The 26,122-nt window shown below is 43.2% G+C and overlaps 2 protein-coding genes across 3 annotated transcripts in view; both read right to left on the reverse strand.

Annotated features, from left to right (window-relative positions):
- Positions 1–303, reverse strand: part of POLR1B (RNA polymerase I subunit B) — a 35,144-nt gene extending 34,841 nt beyond the window's left edge. Inside the window, exon 1 of the mRNA XM_058428407.1 lies at positions 286–303. The gene's annotated coding sequence lies outside the window, so the exon portion shown is untranslated. The remainder of the gene's footprint in view (positions 1–285) is intronic.
- Positions 304–712: 409 nt separating this feature from the next.
- Positions 713–26,122, reverse strand: part of TTL (tubulin tyrosine ligase) — a 53,558-nt gene continuing 28,148 nt past the window's right edge. The window contains exons 6-7 of one of the 2 annotated variants that reach the window (XM_032176519.2): positions 21,619–21,762; positions 713–4,296 (exon numbers count right to left, since the gene is read on the reverse strand). In XM_032176519.2, coding sequence (XP_032032410.1) covers positions 4,272–4,296; positions 21,619–21,762 — 169 coding nt within the window. In that variant the 3' untranslated portion in view covers positions 713–4,271. Of the gene's footprint in view, positions 4,297–10,383; positions 14,365–21,618; positions 21,763–26,122 lie in introns of those variants that run through there. The other variant, XM_032176518.2, reaches the window with a different exon arrangement.

Here is a 26,122-nt window from a genome sequence, read left to right on the forward strand (position 1 = left end):
ACGCCAGCGTCGCTATACACGCCGGAAGTAGTGGCCGGAGTCCCGTTTCCGCAGCCTGCTGGGAAATGTAGTTCCCTCTCGTTCCACCCGCCCTAGGCCCTACGGTTTCGGTTTCTTGGGGTCGACGTAGAACCAAAAATGTCGAGTGAACGGGACGATTAAGGCCGTGTCCAGCCAGAGCGTGGCGGGCCCTCCCTTTCTCCCATTTTCCGCCCCACTTATCTCCCTCCTCTGCGAAAGATGCCGCAGGTGGAAGCCCGCTCCCCGCCCAGTTGAGCATGTGACCTCTTTGGCTCTCATTGGCTCAGTCAATTAGGATTGGAGGAGAGCAGTCGTCTCAGGTTCTCTTCTATTTCCCTTAACCTGTTCCCAGTCCCACGCTGATGCCGACCCTGGGGAGTCATCCGGCCAAAGTCGTTGCTTCAACGAAAAAGCGGATGCCGGGCCCCGGGCTGACTCTCTACCCAACTCCTAACTCGCGAGGCTCACCCCTGGGAAGCCAAGGAGTGGTCGGGCCCCGCTAACCTCCTCGCATCTTCCGGACTGGAGTCCTGGGGGAGGCCTGGGGAGGGAGGTGGGAGAGGGGTCGGGCGGTCCCTGATGGAGGGGATGGGGCAGCGGGGCGTCCAACTGGATTTACAGCCTGAATTTCCTTTGCGTTCCTGTGAGCCCCTTACCTCCCCAGAATACTGATTAATCAGGGAATGCCTGCTGGTTTTTCAACTTTATTGTGTGTGTGTTTAACAGCTATATTGCGTTATAACTGGCATACAATAAACCACACATTTAAAGTGTACGCGTTAAGTTTTGACCTATGTGTACAACCATGCAGCCATCACCACAATTAAAACAATGAATTAAACCACCACTACCCAGTATCCTCCTGCCCCTGATAGTCCCTCCTTACTATCAACTTCCCCTTTCCTAGTTCAGCTGGTACTTTTCATTCCTATATCACTTTTTATAAAAAATTTGAGCCGGGAGTCTGTGTTGCACAGGCTGGTCTTGAACTTCCGGCCTCTAGTGATCCTCTCGCCTTGCCTCCCTAAATGCTGGGATTATAGGTATGAGCCACCGCGCGCGCCCGGCCAACTGAGTAGTTGTAGTTCTTTATATAGCCTATACTAGTCCTTGTCAGATACATGATTTGCAAATATTTTTCTCCCATTCTGTGGGTTTTTACTTTCTTGCTGGTGTCCTTTGAAGCAAAACGTTTTAATTTTGAAGTGTAGTTTTTTTCTTTTGTTGCCTCTCTTTTTATATCATATCTAAGATATCATTGTGTAATCCAAGGTCATGAGGATTTTAAAAAAACTTATGGGTACATAATTAGCATATTTATGAGGTATACGAGATGTTTTCATACAGGCATACAATAATAATCACAGGAGGGTAGATGGGGTTTCCATCACCTCAAGCATTCATCATCTCTGTTATGAACATTCCAACTGTACTTCCTCGGTTATTTTTAAAGGTACAACAAATTATTGCTGACTGCAGTCACCCTGTTGTGCTATCAAATACTAGATATTTTTCAATCATGGGGATTTTCACCTATATTTTCTACTAAGAGTTTTGTAGTTTCAACTCTTAAGTCTTTGACTCATTCTGAGCTAATTTTTGTATATGGTGTGAGAAAGGCATATCACTTTATTCCTTTGCATGTGGATATCCAGTTGTCCTAACACCATTTGTAAAAAAGACTATTCTTTCCCTCATCAAATTGTCTTGGCCTCCTTGTCGAAAATCAATTCACCATAGATGCAAGGGTTTATTTTTGACTCTCAGTTCTATTCTCTTGATCTGTATGTCTATCTACATTTATCTGTATGTCTGTCTACAAACTACACAGATTTGATTAATATAGCTTTGTAATAAATTTTGAAATCAGGAAGTGCACATCTTCCAACTTTGTTCTTCTTTCTCCAGATTTCTTTGATCCTTTGTACTTCAATATGGATTTTAGCGTCAGCTTAGCTTGTCAATTTCTTTCTCTTTTTTTTTTTTGTTTGTTTGTTTTTTTGAGACAGAGTTTTGCTCTTGTTGCTGAGGTTGGAGTGCAGTGGCATGATCTTGGCTCACTGCAACCTCCACCTCCTGCCTCAGCCTCCCAAATAGCTGAGATTACAGGCATGCACCACCATGCCTGGCTAATTTTGTATTTTTAGTAGAGACGGGGTTTTACCACGTTGACCAAGCTGGTCTTGAATTCCTGACCTCAAGTAATCCACCTGTTTTGGCCACCCAAAGTGCTGGGATTACAGGTGTGAGCCACCACACCCGGCCCAGCTTGTCAATTTCTGCAAAGAAGGCTGAGATTCTTGAACAGGATTGTGTTCAATCTGTAGATCAATTTGGGGCCTGTTTTCATCTTAACAATAATTACCTCCCAATCCATAAACATGCGACGTCTTTCCATTTATTTAGGTGTTCTTTAATTTCTTTCAGAGATGTTTTGTAGTATTTGGTGTAGAAATGAACTTTTGTTAAATTTATTCCTAAGTATTTCATTCTTTTTGGTGATATAAATGGAATTGTTTTCTTCACTTTAAATTGTTTGTAATATGTAGAAATACCATTGAGTTTTGTATATTGATCTTGTGTCTTGCAATCTTGCTAAACTCTTTATTAGTTCTAACAGCGTTAGTGGATTTCTTAGGACTTTTTCTATATGGTATCTTGTCGTCTGCAAAGAGAGATCATCATACTTCTCCCTTTCCAATCTGAATGCGCATTCTTCTTTCCTTCCTTTTGTCTAATTGCTCTGTCTAGAACATTTAATACAATGTTGCAGTGACAAGAATAAATATACTTGTTTTGTGCCTGATATTGGGAAGAAGCTCCCAACTGGAGCTTTCACATCACCATTAATATGATGTAGGCTGTGGGTTTTTCCAAAGATGCTCTTTATCATGTTGAGGAAGTAATTTATTTCCAGTTTGTTGAGAGGTTTTTTCCAAGAAAGAGTGTTGTGTATTGCCAAATGCTTTTTCAGTGTATATTGAAATGATCATGTGCTTTTAGTCCTTTTTTTTCTATTAAAGTGGTGTATTATATTAAGTAAATTTTGTATGTTAAACAAACCTTGCATTCTTTCCCCCCTTCTCAATGTTTATTTTAGAATCAGGGGTACATGTGCAAATTTGTTACAAAGATACATTGGGTGATGCTGAGGTCTGGGGTATGGTTGAACCTGTCACCCAGGTAGCGAGCACAGTATCCAATAGGTAGTTTTCAATCTTTGCTCTCCTCCTTCTCTCCTGGCTCTAGTAGTCCCCAGTGTCTGCTGTTCCCATCTTTTTTTTTTTTTTTTTTTTTTTTTCTTTAGACAGAGTCTCTGTCAACCAGGCTGGAGTACAGTGGCGCAATCTCGGCTCACTGCAACCTCCACCTTCCGGGTTCAAGTGATTCCCCTGCTTCAGCCTCCTGAGTAGCTGGGATTACAGACGCCCGCCACCACGCCCAGCTAATTTTTTGTATTTTTAGCAGAGATGGGGTTTCACCACATTAGCCAGGATGGTCTCTATCTCCTGACCTCATGATCCGCCCGCCTCGGCCTCCCAAAGTGCTGGGATTACAGGTGTGAGCCACCGCGCCTGGCTTCTTCCCATCTTTATGTCCATGTGTACCCAATGTTTAGCTCCCACTTTTAAATTTTTTTTGAGACAGATCTTGCTCTGTTACCTAGGACAGAGAGCAGTTGTGCAATCTTTGCTCACTGCAACCTCCTCCTCTCAGGTTCAAGCGATTCTTGTGCCTCAGCCATCAGAGCAGCTGGGATTACAGGCATGCACCACCATGCCTGGCTAATTCTTGTATTTTTAATAGAGACGAGATTTAACCATGTTGCCCAGGCTGGACTCAAACTCCTGGCCTCATTTGATCTGCCCACCTTGGCCTCCTAAAAGTGCTGAGATTATAGGAGTGAGCCACCGTGCTCAGCCTAGCTTCCACTTATAAGAGAACATGCGTTATTCCAAACTTTGTAATCTTAGGATAAGTCCCACTTAGTCATAATGTATAATCCTTTTTCTATGTTGCTGGGTTTGGTTTACTAGTATTTTGTTGAAGATTTTTTCCATTTGTATTCCCCAGAGATTATTGGTCTGCTATTTGCTTTTCTTGTGACATCTTTGTCTGGTTTTGGTATCAGGGTATTAAGAGTGACCTCATAAAATTGAGGACACTCTTCTCAATTGAGGAGTATTTTCTTCTCTTCTATTTTTTAGGAGACTCTATGAAATATTGGTGTTAATTCCTTACCATCTGGCTTACAATCTGGTCCTGGGCTTTCCCCTGTGGGAAGTTTTAAAAGAATTATTATTAGTCCAACCTCTCTACTTGTATATTTCTTCATTAATACAGAAATTAACAAAATTTGTTACTGATTTCTGATTTTATTCCAACATGGTCAGAGAACATATGTAGTATAATTTCAATTCTTTTAAATTTACTGAGACTTGTTTTATGGCCTAGCATGTGATCTACCCCAGAGAATGTTCCACATGCACTTGAGAAGGATGTGTATTTTGCTGCTGTTGGATGGAGTGCCTTGTAGATATTTGTCAAGTCTAGTTGGTTTATAGTGTTTTCTATTTTCTTGTTGATCTTCTGCCTAGTTGCTCTAGCTATTATTGAAATGGAGTTTTGAGGGTTCCGACTATTGTAGTTAAATTGTCTGTTTCTTCCTTCAATTATCTCAGTTTTTATGTCATGTATCTTTAGATAGTATTGCTAGGTACATATGTTTATAATTGTCATATTTTCCTAATGGACTGACCCTTTTATCAATATAAAATGTCCTTGACATACAAGTGGCCAAGAAACATATGAAAAAATGTGCATCATCACTAATCATCAGAGAAATGCAAATCAAAACCACAAGATATCATCTCACAGTCAGAATAGCTATTATTAAAAAGTCAAAAAATAACATGCTGAAGAGGCTAAGGAAAAAAAGAGAATGCTTATACACTGCCAGCAGGAATGTAAATTGGTTGAGCCACTGTGGAAAGAAGTTTGGAGATTTCTCAAAGAATTTAAAACAGAGCAACTGGGCATGGTGGCTCACGCCTGTAATCCCAGTACTTTGGGAGGCTGAGGCAGGTGGATCACCTGAGGTCAGGAATTCAAGACCAGCCTAGCCAACATGGTGAAACCCTGTCTCTGCTAAAAATACAAAAATTAGCTGGGCGTGGCAACACACACCTGTAGTCCCAGCTACTTGGGAGGCTGAGGCAGGAGAATTGCTTAAACCCAGGAGGCGGAGGTTGCAGTGAGCACAGATCACACCACTGCACTCTAGCCTGGGTGACAGAGCGAGACTCCACCAAAACAAACAAACAAACAAACAAACAAAAAGAGCTACCATTCAACGTAGCCTCCCATTACTGGGTATATATCCCAAAGAAAACAATTCGTTCTACCAGAAAGACACATGCACCTGTATGTTTATCACAGTGCTATTCACAATAGCAAAGACATGGAATCAACCTAGGTGCCCATCAACAGTGGATTGGATAAAGAAAATATAGTACATATATACCATGGAATACTATGCAGCCATAAAAAAGAATGAAATCAAGTCCTTTGCAGTAACATGGAAGCTGCTGGAGGCCATTATCCTAAGTGAAATAACGCAGGAACAGAAAACCAAATATTGCACAGTCTCATAAGTGGGAGCCAAACATTAGATACACATGGACACAAAAATAGCAACAAGAGACACTAAAGACTACAAGAGGGAGAAAGGAGGGAGGGGAGCAAGGATTGGAAAGCTGACTATTGGGTACTATGCGTACTACTTGGGTAATGGGATCTGTACCCCAACCTCAGGACCCATGTAACAAACCTGTACATGCACCTCCAGAATCTAAAATAAAAGTTGGAACTATTAAAAAAAAAGTCCGGCCGGGCGCGGTGGCTCACGCTTGTAATCCCAGCACTTTGGGAGGCCGAGGCAGGCGGATCACGAGGTCGGGAGATCGAGACCACGGTGAAACCCCGTCTCTACTAAAAAAAATACAAAAAATTAGCCGTATCCCACTACTCGGAAGGCTGAGGCAGGAAAGGCTGAACGGAGGCGGACTTGCATAACGGAGATTGCCCACTGCACTCACCTGGCAAAAAAAAAAAAAAAAAAAAAGTCCTTCTTTGTCTGTAGAAACAATTTTTTTCTTAAAGCCTATGTTGTCTGATATTAGTATAGCCGCTCCAGTTCTCTTTGAGTTACTATTTGCGTGGTATATCTTTTTCCATCATTTTACTTTCAATCTATTTGTGTTTTTGAATCTAAAGTGTGTTTTGCCAGGTGCATTGGCTGATGCCTGTAATCCCAGCTACTTAGGGGAGACTGAGGCAGGAGGAGTGCCTGAGGCCAGGAGTTCAAGACCAGCTTGGGTAACACAGTACAATCCTATCTCTAAAAAGAAAAAAATATTTTTTTGGAGAGATATCTGCACTCCCATGTTTACCGCAGCCTTGTTTGCAATAGCCAAGATTTGGAAGCGACGTAAGTGTCCTTCAGCAGATGAATGGATAAAGAAAATATATTGCTTATACACAATGGAGTACTGTTCAGCCATCAAGAGTGAGATCCTGTCACTTCCAACAACATGGATGGAACTGGAGATTGTCATGTGAAGTGGAATTAGCCAGGCAAGTTTTGAAGTAAGCCAGGCCCTATCTCTAAAAAAATTGTTTTAAATTAGCCAAGTATGGTAGCAGGCGCCTATAGTTCCAGCTACTTGGGTGGCTAAGGTGGGAAGATTACTTGAAACCAGAAGTTCGAGGCTGCAGTGAGCTATCATTACACCACTAGACTCCAACCTAGGCAACAGAGCAAGACTCTGTCTCTAAATAATAAAAATAAAAATAAAATGAAGTGTGTTTTTTGCAGATAGCATATAGTTGGATCATGATTTTTTTTTTTTTTTTTTTTTTTTTGAGACGGAGTCTCGCTCTATCGCCCAGGCTGGAGTGCAGTGGCACAATCTCGGCTCACTGCAAGCTCCACCTCCCAGGTTCACGCCATTCTCCTGCCTCAGCCTCTCCGAGTAGCTGGGACTACAGGCGCCCGCCACCACGCCCGGCTAATTTTTTGTATTTTTAGTAGTGACGGGGTTTCACCGTGGTCTCGATTTCCTGACCTTGTGATCCGCCCGCCTCGGCCTCCCAAAGTGCTGAGATTACAAGCGTGAGCCACCGCGCCCGGCCGGATCATGATTTTTAAAAAAATCAATTTGCCAATCTCTACCTTCTGATTGGAGTATTCAATTCATTTGCATTTAATGAAATTACTGATAAGGCAGGATTTATCTACCATTTTACTGTTGGTTTCCTATGCCTCTTGCCTTTTATTTCTCCCCTATTTTTCATTACTTCCTTCTCTTTTCTTATGTATTTTCTAGTGTAACATTTCCGCTTCCTTGTCATTTTTTACTATACATTTAAAATTATTTTCTTAGTGGCTGGTGTGTCTTGAGGTGGACTCTTTGAGTCTTTCCTACTTAGAGTTCGTTGAGCTTCTTGGATTCACTTTAATGTTTTTCCTCAAAGTGGGAAAGGTTTTGGCCACTATTTCTTCCAATATATTTTTTATCCCCTTCCCTCTCTCTCACTTATCTATTCTAGGACTCCTATTACATGTATGTTGGTATGTTTGATGGTGTCTGACGGGTGTCTGAAGCACTGATCATTTTTCTTTGCTTTTTTTTTTTTATTCTGTTCCTCAGACTGGATAATCTCAAATGACTTCTAATTCGCTGATTCCTTCTTTTACCAGTTCAAACATTTTTTAAACTTCTCAGGTAAATCTTTCATTTGCATTTTTGTACTTTGCAACTCTAAAATTTCTACTTGGTTCTATTTTATAAACTTTCTTTCCTTTTGTATTTCTTTTTCTTTCTTCTTTCTTTTTTCTCTCTCAATCTCTTTTCTTTTTCTTTCCCTCCCTCCCTTCTCTCCCTCCCTCCCTTCCTTCCTTCCCTTCCCTCCCTTCCTTCCCTCCCTTCCCTCCCCTCCCTCCTTCTACCTGCCTTTCTTTCCTTTCTCTTTCTTCCTCTTTCTCCCCTTCCTACCTTCCCTCCCCTCCCTTCTTCTGCCTTTCTTTCCTTTCTCTTTCTTCCTCTTTCTCCCCTTCCTACCTTCCCTCCCCTCCCTCCCTCTCTCCCTCCTTCTGCCTCTGTCCTCTCTGCTTATGCAGACACTTAAGGTCAGACAAAAGAAAGAGCTGGGGAATTCTCAGGTCTCTTCTGGGCATGCGCACAGCCCTACACATGTGTGTGGCCTTCTGCATTCTTAGGAATAGGTCGAAAATTTTCAAAATGTCCTATAGACATCTCATTCCCAGCTTTTCCTTCTAAGTCTTTTGGTCAGTTTGTTTGTTCCAACTGTTACAGCCACCTTAGGAAGTTGAGATGTTCAACAATTGCTGTTGATTTTTTTTTGACAAATGCACCCAGGGAAAAGGTTGTTCACACTGGGTAACCTCTTAGTCACATCAAATAAAGACAACACCTAGGAGTCAGGACTTACATGGAACTACGAAAAAGGCCAAATGGCAATTCTCTGGTAAAGAAGCTGTGGAGGAGCTCCAATCCCCTTCTGAGCCCTACAGTGGCTGCTCGGCTGCTGGATGTCAGCATGATTGTGCGGCTGAGGCTGTTGTGGAGCTGGGGAAAGGGGGAGTGGGAATAGGGTACATTAAAATGTCAGAAAGCTTGCTCTTCTTACCCAGATGCAACTTTTTTTTTTTTTTTTTTTTTGAGACAGAGTCTCGCTCTGTCACCCAGGCTGGAGTGCAGTGGCGCGATCTCGGCTCACTGCAAGCTCTGCCTCCTGGGTTCATGCCATTCTCCTGCCTCAGCCTCCTGAGTGGCTGGGACTACAGGCGTCCGCCACCACACCTGGCTAATTTTTTTATTTTTAGTAGAGATGGGGTTTCACCATGTTAGCCAGGATGGTCTCGATCCCCTGACATTGTGATCCGCCCGCCTTGGCCTCCCAAAGTGCTGGGATTACAGGCCTTTTCTTGAATAAATGGATTGCTGCAAGCCTCTGGTTAATGGCTAGACAGTTTTGCTAGTGTTCTCGTTGCTTTTATGGAAGAGAGGGTTTTCAGAGATTCTTACTCTATTACGCCCACTGATGTCCTCTCATAATTTTTGAAAGGAATTACGCTTGCAACAATCAAGTTCTGCTACTATGTATTGCACTGGACAGGGGTTCATTTTCCTTTGCCTTTAGGGACTGCTATGGTTTGAATGTGTTCCCCAAAGTAAATGTGTTGGAAACTTAATCTGTACTGCAATAGTGTCGAGAGGTGGGACCGGTAAGAGGTTAGGTCACAAGAGCTCTACCCTCATGAATAAATTAATGATGTTATCCCAGGAGTGGGTTATCACAGGAATGGATTGCTACTTAAAGGGTGAGTTAGACTCCCTTCCTCTCTTGCCATGTGATGCCTTCTGCCATGCTATGAGGCACCAAGAAGGCCCTCACCAGATATAGCCCCTTGATATCGGACTTCTCATCCTCCAGAACCGTGAGCTGAATATACTTCTCTGTAACATTCTGTTATGGCAATACAAAATAGACTAAGATATGGAGGGATGCTTTGGGGAAAACACTTTTAAAATATGAGCTATGGGAGAACTTAAGATTAAGGAGGAGGTGTAGTTACTGACAGCAAGTGGGACCAGTCTGTAAGAGAAGTCCTCCAGAGGCTTTGGACCTGTCCACTCTCAGGCTCCAAAGTAGCTGCCTGCCTAGGTGCATGTATGCTTGCGCCCTGCACCCTGCCCATGCAGTCTCTGCTGAGTCCACTGGGAATGTGTCATGCTGTATGTGAAACCTGTTTGGAGTGGGGTGCCTACACCAGGGCTTCTGGCATGGAAGCCTCCTCTGTGCCAGAGGTATATTTATGAAGTGGAAGCAGCCACAGAAGGCAGGCCAGCCATACAAAGAAAAGATGTCCAAAGCATTCAGCCTTATTGCACAAGAAGTTACAAGTTATTAACAATTTGCATTAATGAAACTCTTTCTATCCACAAGACTAAGCACCTGAGGTGTGTGAGGTTTATAGGTATTTAAAAATCTGGCCTTGGTGAAATGCTTTGCAAGAACTTGATACACAAGACACGTAAGAAACGATGGGCTGGGACTTTCGCAGCTGAAAGTCTAAGTGCTTCACTGAGCAGCTCATCAGTTTTGAAGGACAATCTGTTGGCTTATGTATTGGGTAATATCCTGGGCTCAGCAAATTACTGCCACATCTGGCCTGCTTTTATATGGCCTATGAGCTAAGAATAGTTTTTGTATTTTTTAGGTGTTGGATAAAAAGACAAAAAGTATGCAACAAAGGCCCTACATGGTTTGCAAAGCCTAGCAGATTTATTATCCGGCCTTTTACAGAAAGTCTGTCTACCCCTGAGTAACAGCATCATCGATTTGTATTTACTTTATTATTTATTTACTTTTGAGACAGAGTCTCGCTCTGTTGCTCAGGCTAGAGTACAGTGGTGTGAACGTGGTTCACTGCAGCCTCACACCTCAGCCTCAAGCGATCCTCCCACCTCAGCCACCACCATGCGCCACCACGCCCGGCTAATTATACGGTGAATTTAAATGACCAGTGATATCCTAGGACAGTCAATACCTACAACAAGAAGCAAAGAGCACAAAAACACTTGAAATATCATTACTTTACTTTAGTGTTCCAGGCATTTTAAATACTCATACAATTGCCTTGTTTCAGCAGTCATTTCCTCTCCAGTACAGATTTTGTGTCCAGAACCAGAGCCATGTACGTCACTTAATTTTCTCTACAGCGCCCGCATGCTACACAGGACCCACTCTGGTGCACATGTCTTTGCTAGTAGAGCCTCTCACCACACCTGCAAGAGGGCTGGACCTCCCCTTGCTTGACGTAGCCTCCACTGTGAATGAAAACACACTTAGTAGCTTCGATCCCAGTACATTTCCAGCACTCCCAGGTGTTCCATGTATGTGGCAATCATCCCGCAGAGCTAGTGACACATCATGTCAGCTGGTACCTATGTCAGCACCTGCTCCACTATATCATACAGATGCTGAGGCACTTAAATGTTCTTGGTAAAATGGAGTTCATAATTGCCATAGGAGTTGAGTTTTGGGGAAAGGGACTTTCTCTCAATAATTAATACCCTTAATACATATTTAGCAGATTTATAATTTCATGTCTGTCTACATTTGTTGTCAAAGCTTCATAAACTACTTACGTAAATGAAAGCATGTTCGAGTTTCCAAATGCTGCTATGACAAGCAAACAGAGAAACTGCTTAGACAACACCTGCTTGTGCCATAAACACATATGGCAACATCTGGTCATTCTTAAAGAAATGCTTGTGTTTCCAAAAAGAATTTTTTTTTTAAGTCATAAGCCTTATGCAATTCTTCCAAGGTAATAATGTGTTTGTCTTTCCTTCTCAAGCATGGTTCAAGGCATCTCAAGGCATATTGCTGTCTGAGGTTCTGATTTAACTGGCTGGGGGGAGAGGAGAAGAGTGGGCACTAACATTTTTTAAAAGCTTCACAAGTCATTCCAGCATGTAGTCAGTGTTGAGAACCTTGGTACTAAAGACTCTTGTGTCTTCCTACTGTCACTTGTCCTCACCAAAAGCCCTTGAGGTAGTCCCTGGGTCAGGCAATGATCTCTTTCATGGGATAAGAAACTAAGGCACAGAGAGGTTAACAGGCTCCTCTGATACTGTGCAGTCAAATGACAGAACCATGATTGCAACTGACATTTCCAAATAAACCACGACTCCTCCCCCAGCAACGGGCAGCACTTACCCGGACCAAAAGTATGAAGCCTAACTGGGAGCCAGGCATGACCTTCTTTGTCAAGGACATCATGGTAGGGAAAGGAACAGTTCTGAACCAATCATTCCACATGAACAGAAATAAATACATAAAGCCAGGCTTGGTGGTGTGCACCTGTAGTCTCAGCTACTCAGGAGGCTGAGATGGGAGGATCGCTCAAGTCCAGAAATTCAAGGCTGCAGTGTGCTATGATTACAACTGCGAATAGCCACTGCAATCCAGCCTGGGCAACATAGTGAGACCACGTCTCTGTAAAAAATAATCAAATTTTTAAAATTTAAAAAATATTTTAAAAAAAGAAATAAGTGCCTAAGATACTTATTGGAAGCCACGTGAGGAATGAGGCATAATTTTTTCTTTTCTTAAAAGTCTTACTTCCCTCTTACATATGCCATTGAGTCAGGTTTCTCAGAAAATCCATCAAGATTCACAGACTTCCTGACATCTGAATTCTTAGCTCTGTTACTGTGAGGGCTAGAAAACTCGTGAATGTCTCTGTAATTTGGGTCCAAAAGATAATTACAAACCTGTGTTAGCATGTGACAGCAATACAAAAATGCCCATGCCTTCCCTGTCACCCACCCACCTAGACTTGCCAGGGACCCAGAACCCTACACGTTCTAACTAGGTATACATCTTCCCAGGATCTGACCAGATCTCATTCCCTTCTCAGAATTTCCCAAACACCAACCCATCGGCTGCGTTGGGCCTCAAGGATTAATGATTACAACTGACTGTTTTATTTTGCTCTACAGGCAAACTTTTAAATCTGTATTCTGGGTAACCCCCAGGATGTTTATTTTGTAATTCCAAATTTCCATGAGAGCCAATTCACCTGAGACCTTCTCCACTTCACCCCAAGGTAACACCCTCACATCCTATCAACTATTGCTGCACCTAAGAAATAATTTCTATCATTATTGCCTTTTTCATTGTAAGTTCTCACATCTCATCATGTTCAAGGAGGCATTGATTTTATCCTCTTTTGTAAAAGTCTCACCTGACTGCAGAAATGTTTTCTTGAGCCAAGTAGAAATAAGGAATGGAGCACACATAGGCATGAAGAAAGAACATAGCACGTTCTGGTTGAGAGGGCAGTTTTCAATGGGTTGCTGTGATTTCCAGGACACTCTAGGAAGGGCCTGTTTACTCAGCTTACACTGAACACAAATGATATCTTGTTCTCCTACTGCTAGTGATGTGGCCTCCTGAAAAGCCTATAAAGTATTAGTTAATCCAGTAAGTGGAAGCCACTTCTAACAGTACACATTTGTTGAGATTTACAAGATGCTGTGTGGAGCTGAAACCACTTCTTTCCCATTTTAGAAGACTTTCCCATTCAGGCAGGACATATACTCACCTGATACCTACAGGCACAGGAACTCGAATCCTTTCTGGAAGGAAACCTGTCCCTCTAGCTACTGCAGAAAGTGCTTGGGGCATAAAAAGAACAAAAAGGGGGAAAGCAACCTTTTTCTGGGGCAGGGCCACTTGGGGAGTGGAATTTTACTGACTCCTGATCCTCAGAGAGGTTTTTACAAACATTTTTTTTAAAAAGTCAAAAAAAAAGGGAACTGGGCAAAACCGCATTTAGAATTTTGATTAAAGCAAAGAAAATTGAGAAAATTGAATCATCATATTTTCAAAGACCTACCATATTCAACCTATTAAGTAAAGCAATATGTCATGTTTTTTTCTCTCTCATGCTTATTCGATGATTACAGGTTCAGGGCAGACTTGCCACTTTGTTTCTAAAACATGCAGAGAGCAGACTTAGAGCAGCATATGCTTTTTTGGGGCCCAACCCGCACAAACCCTGACAGGTGACTGACCAAACACCATCAGGAAGGTGATGAGGGAAACCACCTTCGCTGAGAGGCCAGTGCACAGCACAAAACTAAGGACTGTTGGTGCATGCTTGTCCAGAGCTTAGTGTGGCAGAGTGTTACCAAAGGGATGGGCAGGGAACACACAGGCAACCTCCAATATGCTCTCACATCCAATCCACAGTCCAGAGCAGTGGGGCTGCAGCCGGGCATGGAGCTAAGGCACTAGGGCTGCAGTGGGTGGGAGGCACCGACCAGAGGTCCCAGTGCCTTGCTGTTTCCGGGGAGAGGGGAAGGAGCTCTGCTCACAAAGCTGCCTTTGTGTACCAAAGTTGTTTTCAAAAGTCTCAACGGCATTGCCCAGAGCTCCACATGGTAAGTCCCCTGAGCAACCCTCTCTTCGGGAGCTGCCTCCTCTGCTCACGTGCCTTCTTTCATCTCATCTTTGCGAGTTGCCTTTCTTTCCCCTGCTGTGGGCTGGATAAAGAACATCCAGTCATTTCACCGTTCCCTGGAGCAGGACCCCATGCTTTTTCCAAGGCAGCAGGGAGTGCCCCTCCGTCACAGCTTGATGAAGGCAGCTGGCTGGGTCTGAGGTTGCTCCACATCTGGAGGTGGGAAGACACTGGAAATGGCTATGTCCACGATGCCCTGGCATAGTTCTGCATAGAGCTTTCTGAAATGTGTTTTAAAAAATATCATTGAGGATGTTCATCAAAGTACAAGCAAAAAAAATAAATGTTTTTTGTTTTTCAGACATGGTTTTTCTCTGTCTCCCAAGTTGGCGTGCAGCGGTGCGATCATGGTACATACACTGCAGCCTCAAATTCCTGGGCTCAAGGGATCCTCCCACCTTAGCTTCCCAAGTAGCTGGCACTCTAGGTGTGCATCACCATGCCCAGCTAATTTTTAAATTTTTTGTAGAGACAGGGTCTTGCTATGTTGCCCATGCTGCTCTTGAACTCCTGAGCTCAAGCAACCCCCTCGCCTCGGCCTCCTAAAGTGCTGAGATTACAGGCGTGAGCCACCGTGCCTGGCAGTTTTTCTTGTTTTTGTTTTTTACCAAGATCTTCCCTAGAAATTCTATTTCATGACCACATTTCTAAAACTGGTTGCCACTCAGCCAGAGAGAAAGGTCGGGTTACCCACAAAGGGAAGCCCATCAGACTAACAGCAGATCTCTCGGCAGAAACTCTACAAGCCAGAAGAGAGTGGGGGCCAATATTCAACATTCTTAAAGAAAAGAATTTTCAACCCAGAATTTCATATCCAGCCAAACTAAGCTTCAAAAGTGAAGGAGAAATAAAATCCTTTACAGACAAGAAAATGCTGAGTGATATTGTCACCACCAGGCCTGCCCTAAAAGAGCTCCTGAAGGAAGCACTAAACATGGAAAGGAACAACCGGTACCAGCCACTGCAAAATCATGCCAAACTGTAAAGACCATCAATGCTAGGAAGAAACTGCATCAACTACCGGGCAAAATAACCAGCTAACATCATAATGACAGGATCAAATTCACATATAACAATATTAACCTTAAGTGTAAATGGGCTAAATGCTCCAATTAAAAGACACAGACTGGCAAATTGGATAAACAGTCAAGACCCATCAGTGTGCTCTATTCAGGAAACCCATCTCACATGCAGAGACACACATAGGCTCAAAATAAAGGGATGGAAGATCTACCAAGCAAATGGAAAACAAAAAAGGCAGGAGTTGCAATCCTAGTCTCTGATAAAACAGACTTTAAATCAACAAAGATCAAAAGAGACAAAGAAGGCCATTACATAATGATAAAGGGATCAATTCAACAAGAAGAGCTAACTATCCTAAATATATATGCACCCAATACAGGAGCACCCAAATTCATAAAGCAAGTCCTTAGAGACTTACAAAGAGGCTTAGACTCCCACACAATAATAATGGCAGACTTTAACACCCCACTGTCAACATTAGACAGATCAATGAGACAAAAAGTTAACAAGGATATCCAGGAATTGAACTCAGCTCTGCACCAAGCGGACCTAATAGACATCTACAGAATTCTCCACCCCAAATCAACAGAATATACATTCTTCTCAGCACCACATATTGCACTTATTCCAAAATTGACCACATAATTGGAAGTAAATTGACCACATAATTGGAAGTAAAGCACTCTTCAGCAAATGTGAAAGAACAGAAATTATAACAAACTGTCTCCCAGACCACAGTGCAATCAAACTAGAACTCACGATTCAGAAACTCACTCAAAATCGCTCAACCACATGGAAACTGAACAACCTGCTCCTGAATGACTACTAGGTACATAACGAAATGAAGGCAGAAATAAACATGTTCTTTGAAACCAATGAGAACAAAGACACAACATACCAGAATCTCTGGGACACATTTAAAGCAGTGTGTAGACAGAAATTTATAGCACTAAATGCCCACAAGAGAAAGCAGGAAAGATCTAAAATCGACACCCTAACATCACAATTAAAAGAACTAGAGAAGCAAGAGCAAACACATTCAAAAGCTAGCAGAAGGCAAGAAACAACTAAGATCAGAGCAGAACTGAAGGAGATAGAGACACAAAAAACCCTTCAAAAAATCAATGAATCCAGGAGCTGATTTTCTGAAAAGATCAACAAAATTGATAGACCGCTAGCAAGACTAATAAAGAAGAAAAGAGAGAAGAATCAAATAGATGCAATAAAAAATGATAAAGGGGATATCACCACTGATCCCACAGAAATACAAACTACCATCAGAGAATACTACAAACACCTCTACACAAATAAACTAGAAAATCTAGAAGAAATGGATAAATTCCTGGACACATACACCCTCCCGAGACTAAACCAGGAAGAAGTTGAATCCCTGAATAGACCAATAACTGGCTCCGAAATTGAGGAAATAATTAATAGCCTACCAACCAAAAAAAGTCCAGGACCAGATGGATTCACAGCCAAATTCTACCAGAGGTACAAAGAGGAGCTGGTACCATTCCTTCTGAAACTATTTCAATCAATAGAAAAAGAGGGACTCCTCCCTAACTCATTTTATGAGGCCAGCATCATCCTGACACCAAAGCCTGGCAGAGGCACAACAAAAAAAGAGAATTTTAGACCAGTATCCCTGATGAACATCGATGCAAAAATCCTCAATAAAATACTGGCAAACCAAATCCAGCAGCACATCAAAAAGCTTATACACCATGATCAAGTGGGCTTCATCCCTGGGATGCAAGGCTGGTTCAACATACGCAAATCAATAAATGTAATCCAGCATATAAACAGAACCAAAGACAAAAACCACGATTATCCCAATAGATGCAGAAAAGGTCTTTGACAAAATTCAACAACGCTTCATGCTAAAAACTCTCAATAAATAGGTATTGATGGGACATATCTCAAAATAATAAGAGCTATTTATGACAAACCCACAGCCAATTATCATACTGAATGGGCAAAAACTGGAAGCATTCCCTTGGAAAACTGGCACAAGACAGGGATGCCCTCTCTCACCACTCCTATTCAACACAGTGTTGGAAGTTCTGGCCAGGGCAATCAGGCAGGAGAAACAAATAAAGGGTATTCAATTGGGAAAAGAGGAAGTCAAATTTTCCCTGTTTGCTGATGACATGATTGTATATTTAGAAAACCCCATCGTCTCAGCCCAAAATCTCCTTAAGCTGATAAGCAACTTCAGCAAAGTCTCAGGATACAAAATCGATGTGCAAAAATCACAAGCATTCCTATACACCAATAACAGACAAACAGAGAGCCAAATCATGAGTGAACTCCCATTCACAATTGCTTCAAGGAGAATAAAATACCTAGGAATCCAACTTTCAAGGGATATAAAGGACCTCTTCAAGGAGAACTACAAACCACTGCTCAACGAAATAAAAGAGGACACAAACAAATGGAAGAACATTCCATGCTCATGGATAGGAAGAATCAATGTTGTGAAAATGGCCATACTGCCCAAGGTAATTTATAGATTCAAAGCCATCCCCATCAAGCTACCAATGACTTTCTTCACAGAATTTGGAAAAACTACTTTAAAGTTCATATGGAACGAAAAAAGAGCCCACATTGCCAAGACAATCCTCAGCCAAAAGAACAAAGCTGGAGGCATCACACTCCCTGACTTCAAACTATACTACAAGGCTACAGTAACCAAAACAGCATGGTACTAGTACCAAAACAGAGAAATAGACCAATGGAACAGAACAGAGCCCTCAGAAATAATACCACACATCTACAACCATCTGATCTTTGACAAACCTGACAAAAACAAGAAATGGGGAAAGGATCCCCTATTTAATAAAAGGTGCTGGGAAAAACTGGCTAGCCATACACAGAAAGCTGAAACTGGATCCCTTCCTTACACCTTATACAAAAATTAATTCAAGATGGATTAACGACTTAAATGTTAGACCTAAAACCATAAAAACCCTAGAAGAAAACCTAGGCAATACCATTCAGGACATAGGCATGGGCAAGGACTTCATGTCTAAAATACCAAAAGCAATGGCAACAAAAGCCAAAATTGACAAATGGGATCTAATTAAACTAAAGAGCTTCTGCACAGCAAAAGAAACTACCATCAGTGAACAGGCAACCTACAGAATGGGAGAAAATTTTTACAATCTACCCATCTGACAAAGGGCTGATATCCAGAATCTAGGAAGAACTTAAATTTACAAGAAAAAATCAAACAACCTCATCAAAAAGTGGGCAAAGGATATGAACAGACACTTCTCAAAAGAAGACATTTATGCAGCCAAAATACACATGAAAAAAATGCTCATCACTGGCCATGAGAGAAATGCAAATCAAAACCACAATGAGATACCATCTCATACCAGTTAGAATGGTGATCATTAAAAAGTCAGGAAACAGCAGGTGCTGGAGAGGATGTGGAGAAATAGGAACACTTTTACACTGTTGGTGGGAGTGTAAACTAGTTCAACCATTGTGGAAGACAGTGTGGCGATTCCTCAGTGATCTAGAACTAGAAATACCATTTGACCCAGCCATCCCATTACTGGGTATATACCCAAAGGATTATAAATCATGCCACTATAAAGACACATGCACATGTATGTTTACTGCAGCACTATTCACAATAGCAAAGACTTGGAACCAACCCAAATGTCCATCAATCATAGACTGGATTAAGAAAATGTGGCACATATATATATCGTGGAATACTATGCAGCCATAAAAAAGGAGGAGTTCATGTCCTTTGTAGGGACATGGATGAAGCTGGAAACCATCATTCTGAGCAAACTATCACAAGGACAGAAAACCAAACACTGCATGTTCTCACTCATAGGTGGGAATTGAACAATGAGAACACTTGGACGCAGGATGGGGAACATCACACACCAGTTCATATGGAACCAAAAAAGAGCCTGCATTGCCAAGACAATCCTAAGCCAAAAGAACAAAGCTGGAGGCATCACACTCCCCGACTTCAAACTATACTACAAGGCTACAGTAACCAAAACAGCATGGTACTAGTACCAAAACAGAGAAATAGACCAACCTAAGCCAAGACTCAGGGATGAATAGAAGGAAGCTAGAGGTAGAACCCACAGGGCCCTGATGGGCAGGACTTGAGGGGAAGGGAAGGCAGAGGCAGGATCACTGTCAGGTTCAAGCTTAGTCTCTGGGGGGAGTAGGGGGTGGTGACCGACCGAGATGGGTAAGTCTGGGAGGTAGACAGGGGGACATTCTGGCAGGGAAGGCAGGTGCAGATACTAGTCTGCATCTCTGGGCTGTGATGTAATTTGGTAATTTCAAAATCATGAAGTTGGATGAGATCACATACACAGAGAGGAGACAAACACCCAGGCCTAAGACCAGAGGCACTGGGTGAAGAAGACGGAGCCCAGCTTGCCCACACCTCCCCAGGCAAGCCTGCCCAGCACCACGTGCCCAGCCGCGACAGGAGAGCAGCTCAGCGAGTGCTGTCGGTTGCCTCGAATGCTGCTGACAGGTCCAAGGGGGTGGGGACAGAAAGAGGCTGCTGGAGGTGGCAATAAGGACTTGGCTGGGGACCTGCAAAGAACAATTTCTGTGAGGCAATCAGGATGGGAGCCAGCCTGGAATGGACTAGAGCATGGATGGGAAGAGAGGAATAGAAGACAGCTTGTGCAGAAGGTGCTCTCCAGAAGCTTGGCTGTGAAGGGAACTGGAGAAGGCGTGATCATTGGAACAGGATGTGGCATCAGGGGAGGACATCTTTTTGAATAGTTGGGAAAATCTGCTGGGACTGCATATGCTGACAAGAATTATGCATGAGAGAGAGAAAAAGGTGACAACGTAAATGAGCCAGATGAGAGGACAGGAGCGGGAGGAGGGTAAGGTCTAGAGCACCATGGAGGGACAAACCCCTGATAGAAAGGACAGCGGGTGAGACTGGGCACACCACTGTTGATTTGGTGAGAGAAGGTGTGGAGCCCTGCCTTATTCCGCCCTTAGCCCATCTAACTCGCGTTCGGCCTTCAGATCTCAGTTCCAACATCACTTCCCATCGTGGGCCCTTGGCTCAGTTACATTACCTTTCAACATCCTTTATTCTCCACTGAAGCACTTGTCCTCGTTTGTAATTGACATCTGCCTGGTCTCTGTCTGCCCACAGTCTCTCCCCACGAAGGGTAGGGCCTGTGTCTCTCTTTGCCCCCACTGCAAACTCATGGCCTCGTACAGAGCCTGGCCAGGTAGGCAGCACCTAATAAGCACTTATCGGCTGCAGAGACTGATGAACAAGATGGAATCATGCCTGTCACAACCATCGGGCAACAGCAAAGGCCTAGCTTCTAAGTAAAGAACAACTTTGGTGTGCTGACGTCGTCCCTTGCAGGTACAGGACTTTCTCTTAAACATTTTGAAAAATCACTCAATTTCTTCAAGATGTAGATGGGAAGAGGATCTTCAGAAGAACCCTCAGCACAAGAGAATTGAGTCCGAGTGACTTTCCCTGACACGTAAGGCCTTCCACAGAAGGTCCTCTCTTACCTTCCTTCCTCCTTAATGACTCCATAACGCTCATGCTACAACCAGGCTTCTCCCGAGAGGAGCAGAAGTTCCGGAGAGCAGGTTCTCAGGAGCTTCTGTTCCTCTGGACATCTCCCAGACCTGCAGAGCCCAGAAGAGGGTGAGAACCCGCAGGATGCTGCACCTCTTTCGGAAGACTCTCCCCACCAACCTTTGGTGCAGCTGAACCCTCTTTTCTTGCACCCCAGCTCCAGATCCACCATGTCTAAGATGCCTTCTCTGACTCCTTCCTGCCTCAGGAGCCTCTGAACTTCTGGGTCGCCACATCATAGGATCCTGCTCACTCAGCTTGTCACACCGGTCTCTCTGGCAGTAATGAGCTTTAACACTCTCATGGCATCTCCCACCCACCTGAGCACAGGCTATTTGCTTACATTTTTTACTTTTGAGACAGGGTCTCTCTCTGTCGCCCAGGCTGCAATGCAGTGGTGCAATCATGGCTCATTGCAGTCTCAACCTCCCAGGCTCAAGTGATCCTCCCACCTCAGCCTCCCGAGCAGCTGGGACTATAGGCACACAGCACCATGCCTGACTAATTTCTGTATTTTTTGTAGAGATGGGGTTTTGCCATGTTGCCCAGGCTGGTCTTGAACTGCTGGATTCAGACAGTCTACCTGCCTTGGCCTCCCAAAGTGCTGGGATTACAGGCATGAGCTACCACACTGGGCCTATCTGGTTACAATACACAGGGAAATGGGAAAGGAAATGACTCAGCAAAGCCCCCTGCCAAACAGAGTCCTTCCAAGGGTCTCCTATCACTGTGGCATCCTCCCTCACAGCAGTCAAAGTGTCTATACTTGTACCCACAGACTATCCCAACTGCAGAACCAACTTCCCACTTGTGAAAACACAACGACATGCAGGCTTACTGAGCACATGCAGGGGCACCGTTGACCTCAATGAGCCACACCTTCAGCTCCTCATCCACCATGAAGTCAAAGCCAAAGAGCTGGAAGCTCTGGTAAGGGAGGTGCTTGGTGCTAATGGCAGGCTCCACGCTCAGGAGGCAGTTCCTATGAGGCGGGAGGGGAAATGCTCATTAGAACGGGGTGATCAAAGGAGAAGGAAGACATGAGGTGTGCTTGAAATATTTTATATGAGATGAATACAAATATTAGCTTTGACTTAATTCTCTCTTTTCCTTTTTTTTTTTGAGACGGAGTTTTGCTCTTGTTGCCCAGGCTGGAGTGCAATGGTGTGATCTCAGCTCACGGCAACCTCCGCCTCCTGGGTTCAAGCGATTCTCCTGCTTCAGCCTCCCGAGCAGCTGGGATTACAGGCATGCACCACCACACCCAGCTAATTTTGTATTTTCAGTAGAAACAGGGTTTCTCCATGTTGGTCAGGCTGGTCTCGAACTGCCTGACCTCAGGTGATCCGCCCGCCTTGGCCTCCCAAAGTGCTGAGATTACAGGTGCGAGCCACCGTGCCCGGCCTCATTCTCTCTTTTCAACTTATTACCATTAGGTTATTCAAGAGAATGTTACTTAGCAAGCATTTGTTAGAAAACTCTGCAACCACTCATGTTCTTCCAGGCAAAAGCCACTTTCCCATGTCTCAAGAAGCAGTAGAGTGCTGAATCATTGTGGCCTCTATAAATGAAGATTCCTCCAACAGCTGGGCTGCTGCCATGTTTGTTTATAACACATAAAACATTTCCATGTATTTTTGCCATGTGAAGAATGGACTGCCCTTTGGTGAAGGGCAGGATTTGCAGAAAAAAAAAACAAAAAAAAACACGTTGACCTCATGATCTCGCTACTTCTAGTTCTAATGGCAAATTATTGCTAATTAAAAGATTTAAGAGCTATACATGTTGAAACTAAATGTTGAAATGTAGAAGTATTATTAGCAACAATGAATGGAAAAATGGCAGGATTTTAGTGACAGAAAAAAAGTTGAAAGTGAATCTCGGAAATACAATGAACAAGTACATGAGGTCTCAGGTCAGACCAAAATCTTGGACAAGTGATTGTTCAATGAGATAATTACATAAGGAACTTGTCATAACTCCTGGCACCTAGGAAGCATTTAATAAATGTTACTGTTATGAAAAATTTTTCATCATATTTCATTATGATAACCATATATCTATTATTTAGGAATAATAAATACCTCTTATCTACAACTATCTCAGAAAACCTATGCCATTTCTGTTTTATAAAGATCTTCCCTGATTTTTCACCCAACTGAATGCTGAGGCAAAATAGTTCTCTCAGTAAATAAAATGTGCTACAATGACTCTGGGGTACCAGAGATAACTGTCCTTCTACACAGCTGTGTATTTGGAAGGAAAAAGATACAGGGGCTAGCCGGGCGCGGTGGCTCACGCCTATAATCCTACCACTTTGGGAGGCCGAGGCGGGTGGATCACCTGAGGTCAGGAGTTCGAGAGCAGCCTGACCAACATGGCAAAACCCCATCTCTATTAAAATTACAAAAATTAGCCAGGCATGGTGGCGGGTGCCTATAATCCCAGCTACTCCAGACGCTGAGGCAGGAGAATCACTTGAACTCAGCGGGCAGAGGTTACAGTGAGCTGAGACTGTGCAACTTCACTCCAGCCTGGGTGAAAGAGCAAAACCCTGTTTCAAAAAAAAAAGAAAAAGATACAGGGAACTGTCATCCATGTGACTAACTCTAAGACATAGCTCTAGATGCAGGTTTTGACTCATGACTTTAATAAAGAACTGAGGCCTTTGTGAACTTGAAGCCAATGTCAATCCTCCTCCCTCGGGCCCCCACAAACTTCAATCTCCTTTTCTTTTTTCCTAAAAAGAAAAATATTTTAATAGATACGTTTAAACCTTTAAAAACTATTTTGGTTTAAGTGGTTCTTTTAAGATGAGTCATTTAAAAACTAATTATAATAAAAATTTCTTCTCCCATTCATATTCAACCTGCATTGACAAGCACACATCACATTAAAAAAAAAAAAATCCCTGTTCTACACAAGAATATCCTTAACTTTTGCTTTAATTAAAATATTTTTGGCTGGGCGAGGTGGCTTACACCTGTAATCCCAGCATATTGGGAGGCCAAGGCAGGTGGATCACTTGAGTTCAGGAGTTTGAGACCAGCCTGGCCAACATGGTGAAACCCTGGCTCTCTACTTAAAAAAAAATAAAAAGATTAGTTGGCCATGGTGGCGCATGCCGGTAATCCCAGCAACCCAGCAACTCAGGAGGCTGAGGCAGGAGAACCACTTGAACATGGGAGGTGGAGGCTGCAGTGAGCCCAGATCATGCCATTGCACTCCAGCCTGGGAAACAGAGCGAGACCCTATCTCCAAAAAAATGCAGGAGAAAAGGTCTCACTCTGTCACCCAGGCTGGAGTGCAGGGGCCCAATCATGGCTCACTGCAGTCAGTCTTGACCTCCCCAAGCTCAAGCAATCCTCCCAATTCAGGCTTCTGAGTAGCTGGGGCTATAAGCACGCACCACCATACCCTGCTAATTTTTTTTGTATCTTTTAGAGACAGTGTTTCACCATGTTGCCCAGGCTGGTCTTGAACTCCTGGGCTCAAGTGATCTGCCTGCCTCAGCCTCCCAAAGTGCTGGGATTACAGGCATGAGCCACCGTACTTAGCCTGTTTTAATTAGAATATTCTTAAAAATATTATAATTAAGGAAGATTTAAAAGTTTAACAGATGCTCATGGTAAAAAATAGAAAAAAATACTAAAATATAAAATGGGGGCCTGGAGCAGTGGCTCATGCCTGTAATCCCAGCACTTTGGGAGACTGAGGCAGGCAGATCACTTGAGGTCAGGAGTTCAAAACCAGCCTGGCCAACATGGTGAAACCTTGTCTCTACTAAAAATACAAAAAATTAGCATTGAGTGATGGCACATGCCTGTAATCCCAGCTAGTCGGGAGGCTAAGGCAGGCGAATCGCTCAAACCCGGGAAGCAGAGGTTGCAATGAGATGAGATCACGCCACTGCACTTCAGCCTGGGTGACAGACCAAGACTCTGTCTCAAAAAAAATAAGATAAAATAAAATTGAAAGAAGTATTACATTCCAACATAAAGAAAAAACTAAGAATCAGAAGCAAATCAAAACTAATTTTTTTTTTTTTTTTTTGCTGAAAGCTCAAGATTAATAATTCACTTTAAAGGATTTTTATCCATCATCAGAGACTTCTACAGTGCATCTTTTTTTGGCTGGAGTGGGAAGTTAGGGGGAGGCTAGCTGGAAAGAAAGAAAACCTGAGAGCTGCTGGGAGCATTTATAGCACCACAGCAGCAACACTCTGAACAGCACTGAACAATGCGGAGAGGATGCTGCAAACTTCCAATAAAGCTTTTGCCTAAAATAGGAATTCTTTTTCCAGCATACTTGATTTATCTGGTGTCAGAATTCCAACCACCTATACTCCCTGAAGAAATGGGACTCCAAGCCCTGTAATTATTCTACTTGGCTCTATGTGAGAATTCAGTAAGGTAAAAGTCTCAGTCATTGTGACAGGGTAGCATTGACATGGTGGATGGTAGAACAATGGGACAGAATGGAGATCCTAGGAACAGACCCTCACATAAACGGCCATCTGATTGACTGATTGATCGATTTCTGAGATGGAATCTTGCTCTGCTGCCCAGGCTGGAGTGCAGTGATGCGATCTCAGCTCACTGCAACCTCCACCTCCCAGGTTCAAGCGATTCTCCTGCCTCAGCCTCCCAAGTAGCTAGGATTACAGGCACATGCCACCATGCCTGGCTAATTTTTTTATTTTTAGTAGAGACAGGGTTTCACCATGTTGGCCAGGCTGGTCTTGAACTCCTGACCTTGTGATCCACCCGCCTTGGTCTCCCAAAGTGCTGGGATTACAGGTGTGAGCCACTGTGCCCAGCCAGCCACCTGATTTGTAACAAAGACACACCACAATGCAGTGGGGAAAGGACAAGTGGCCCTGGGTCAATGGGATATCCTGTGGAAAGACATGAAACTTGATACATAACAACTTCAGATAGATTATAAGTCTAAAATATAAGAGATAAAACCCAGATGTCTACCGACTACAGAAGGAATAAACTGAAATATTTACACAATGGAATATTACACAGTAATAAAAAGGATAAACTACTGTTATGTGCAATAATATGGATGAATGCCACAGATATAATGCTGGAAAAAGCTGAACATAAAACAAGAAATATGGTATAATTCCATTTACATAAAGTTGAAGAACAAGCAAAATGAATCAAAGGTGATAAAAGTCAGAAAAGTGGCTATCTTTGGCAGGGAATATATTCATTCATTCATTCATTCATTCATTCATTCATTCATTTAGAGATAGAGTCTCACTGTGTCACCCAGGCTGGAGTGCAGTGGTGCGATCTTGGCTCACTGCAAACTCCACTTCCCAGGTTCAC

This window comes from Hylobates moloch, unplaced genomic scaffold, assembly GCF_009828535.3.
Source record: "Hylobates moloch isolate HMO894 unplaced genomic scaffold, HMol_V3 SCAFFOLD_15, whole genome shotgun sequence".
NCBI lineage: Eukaryota > Metazoa > Chordata > Mammalia > Primates > Hylobatidae > Hylobates > Hylobates moloch.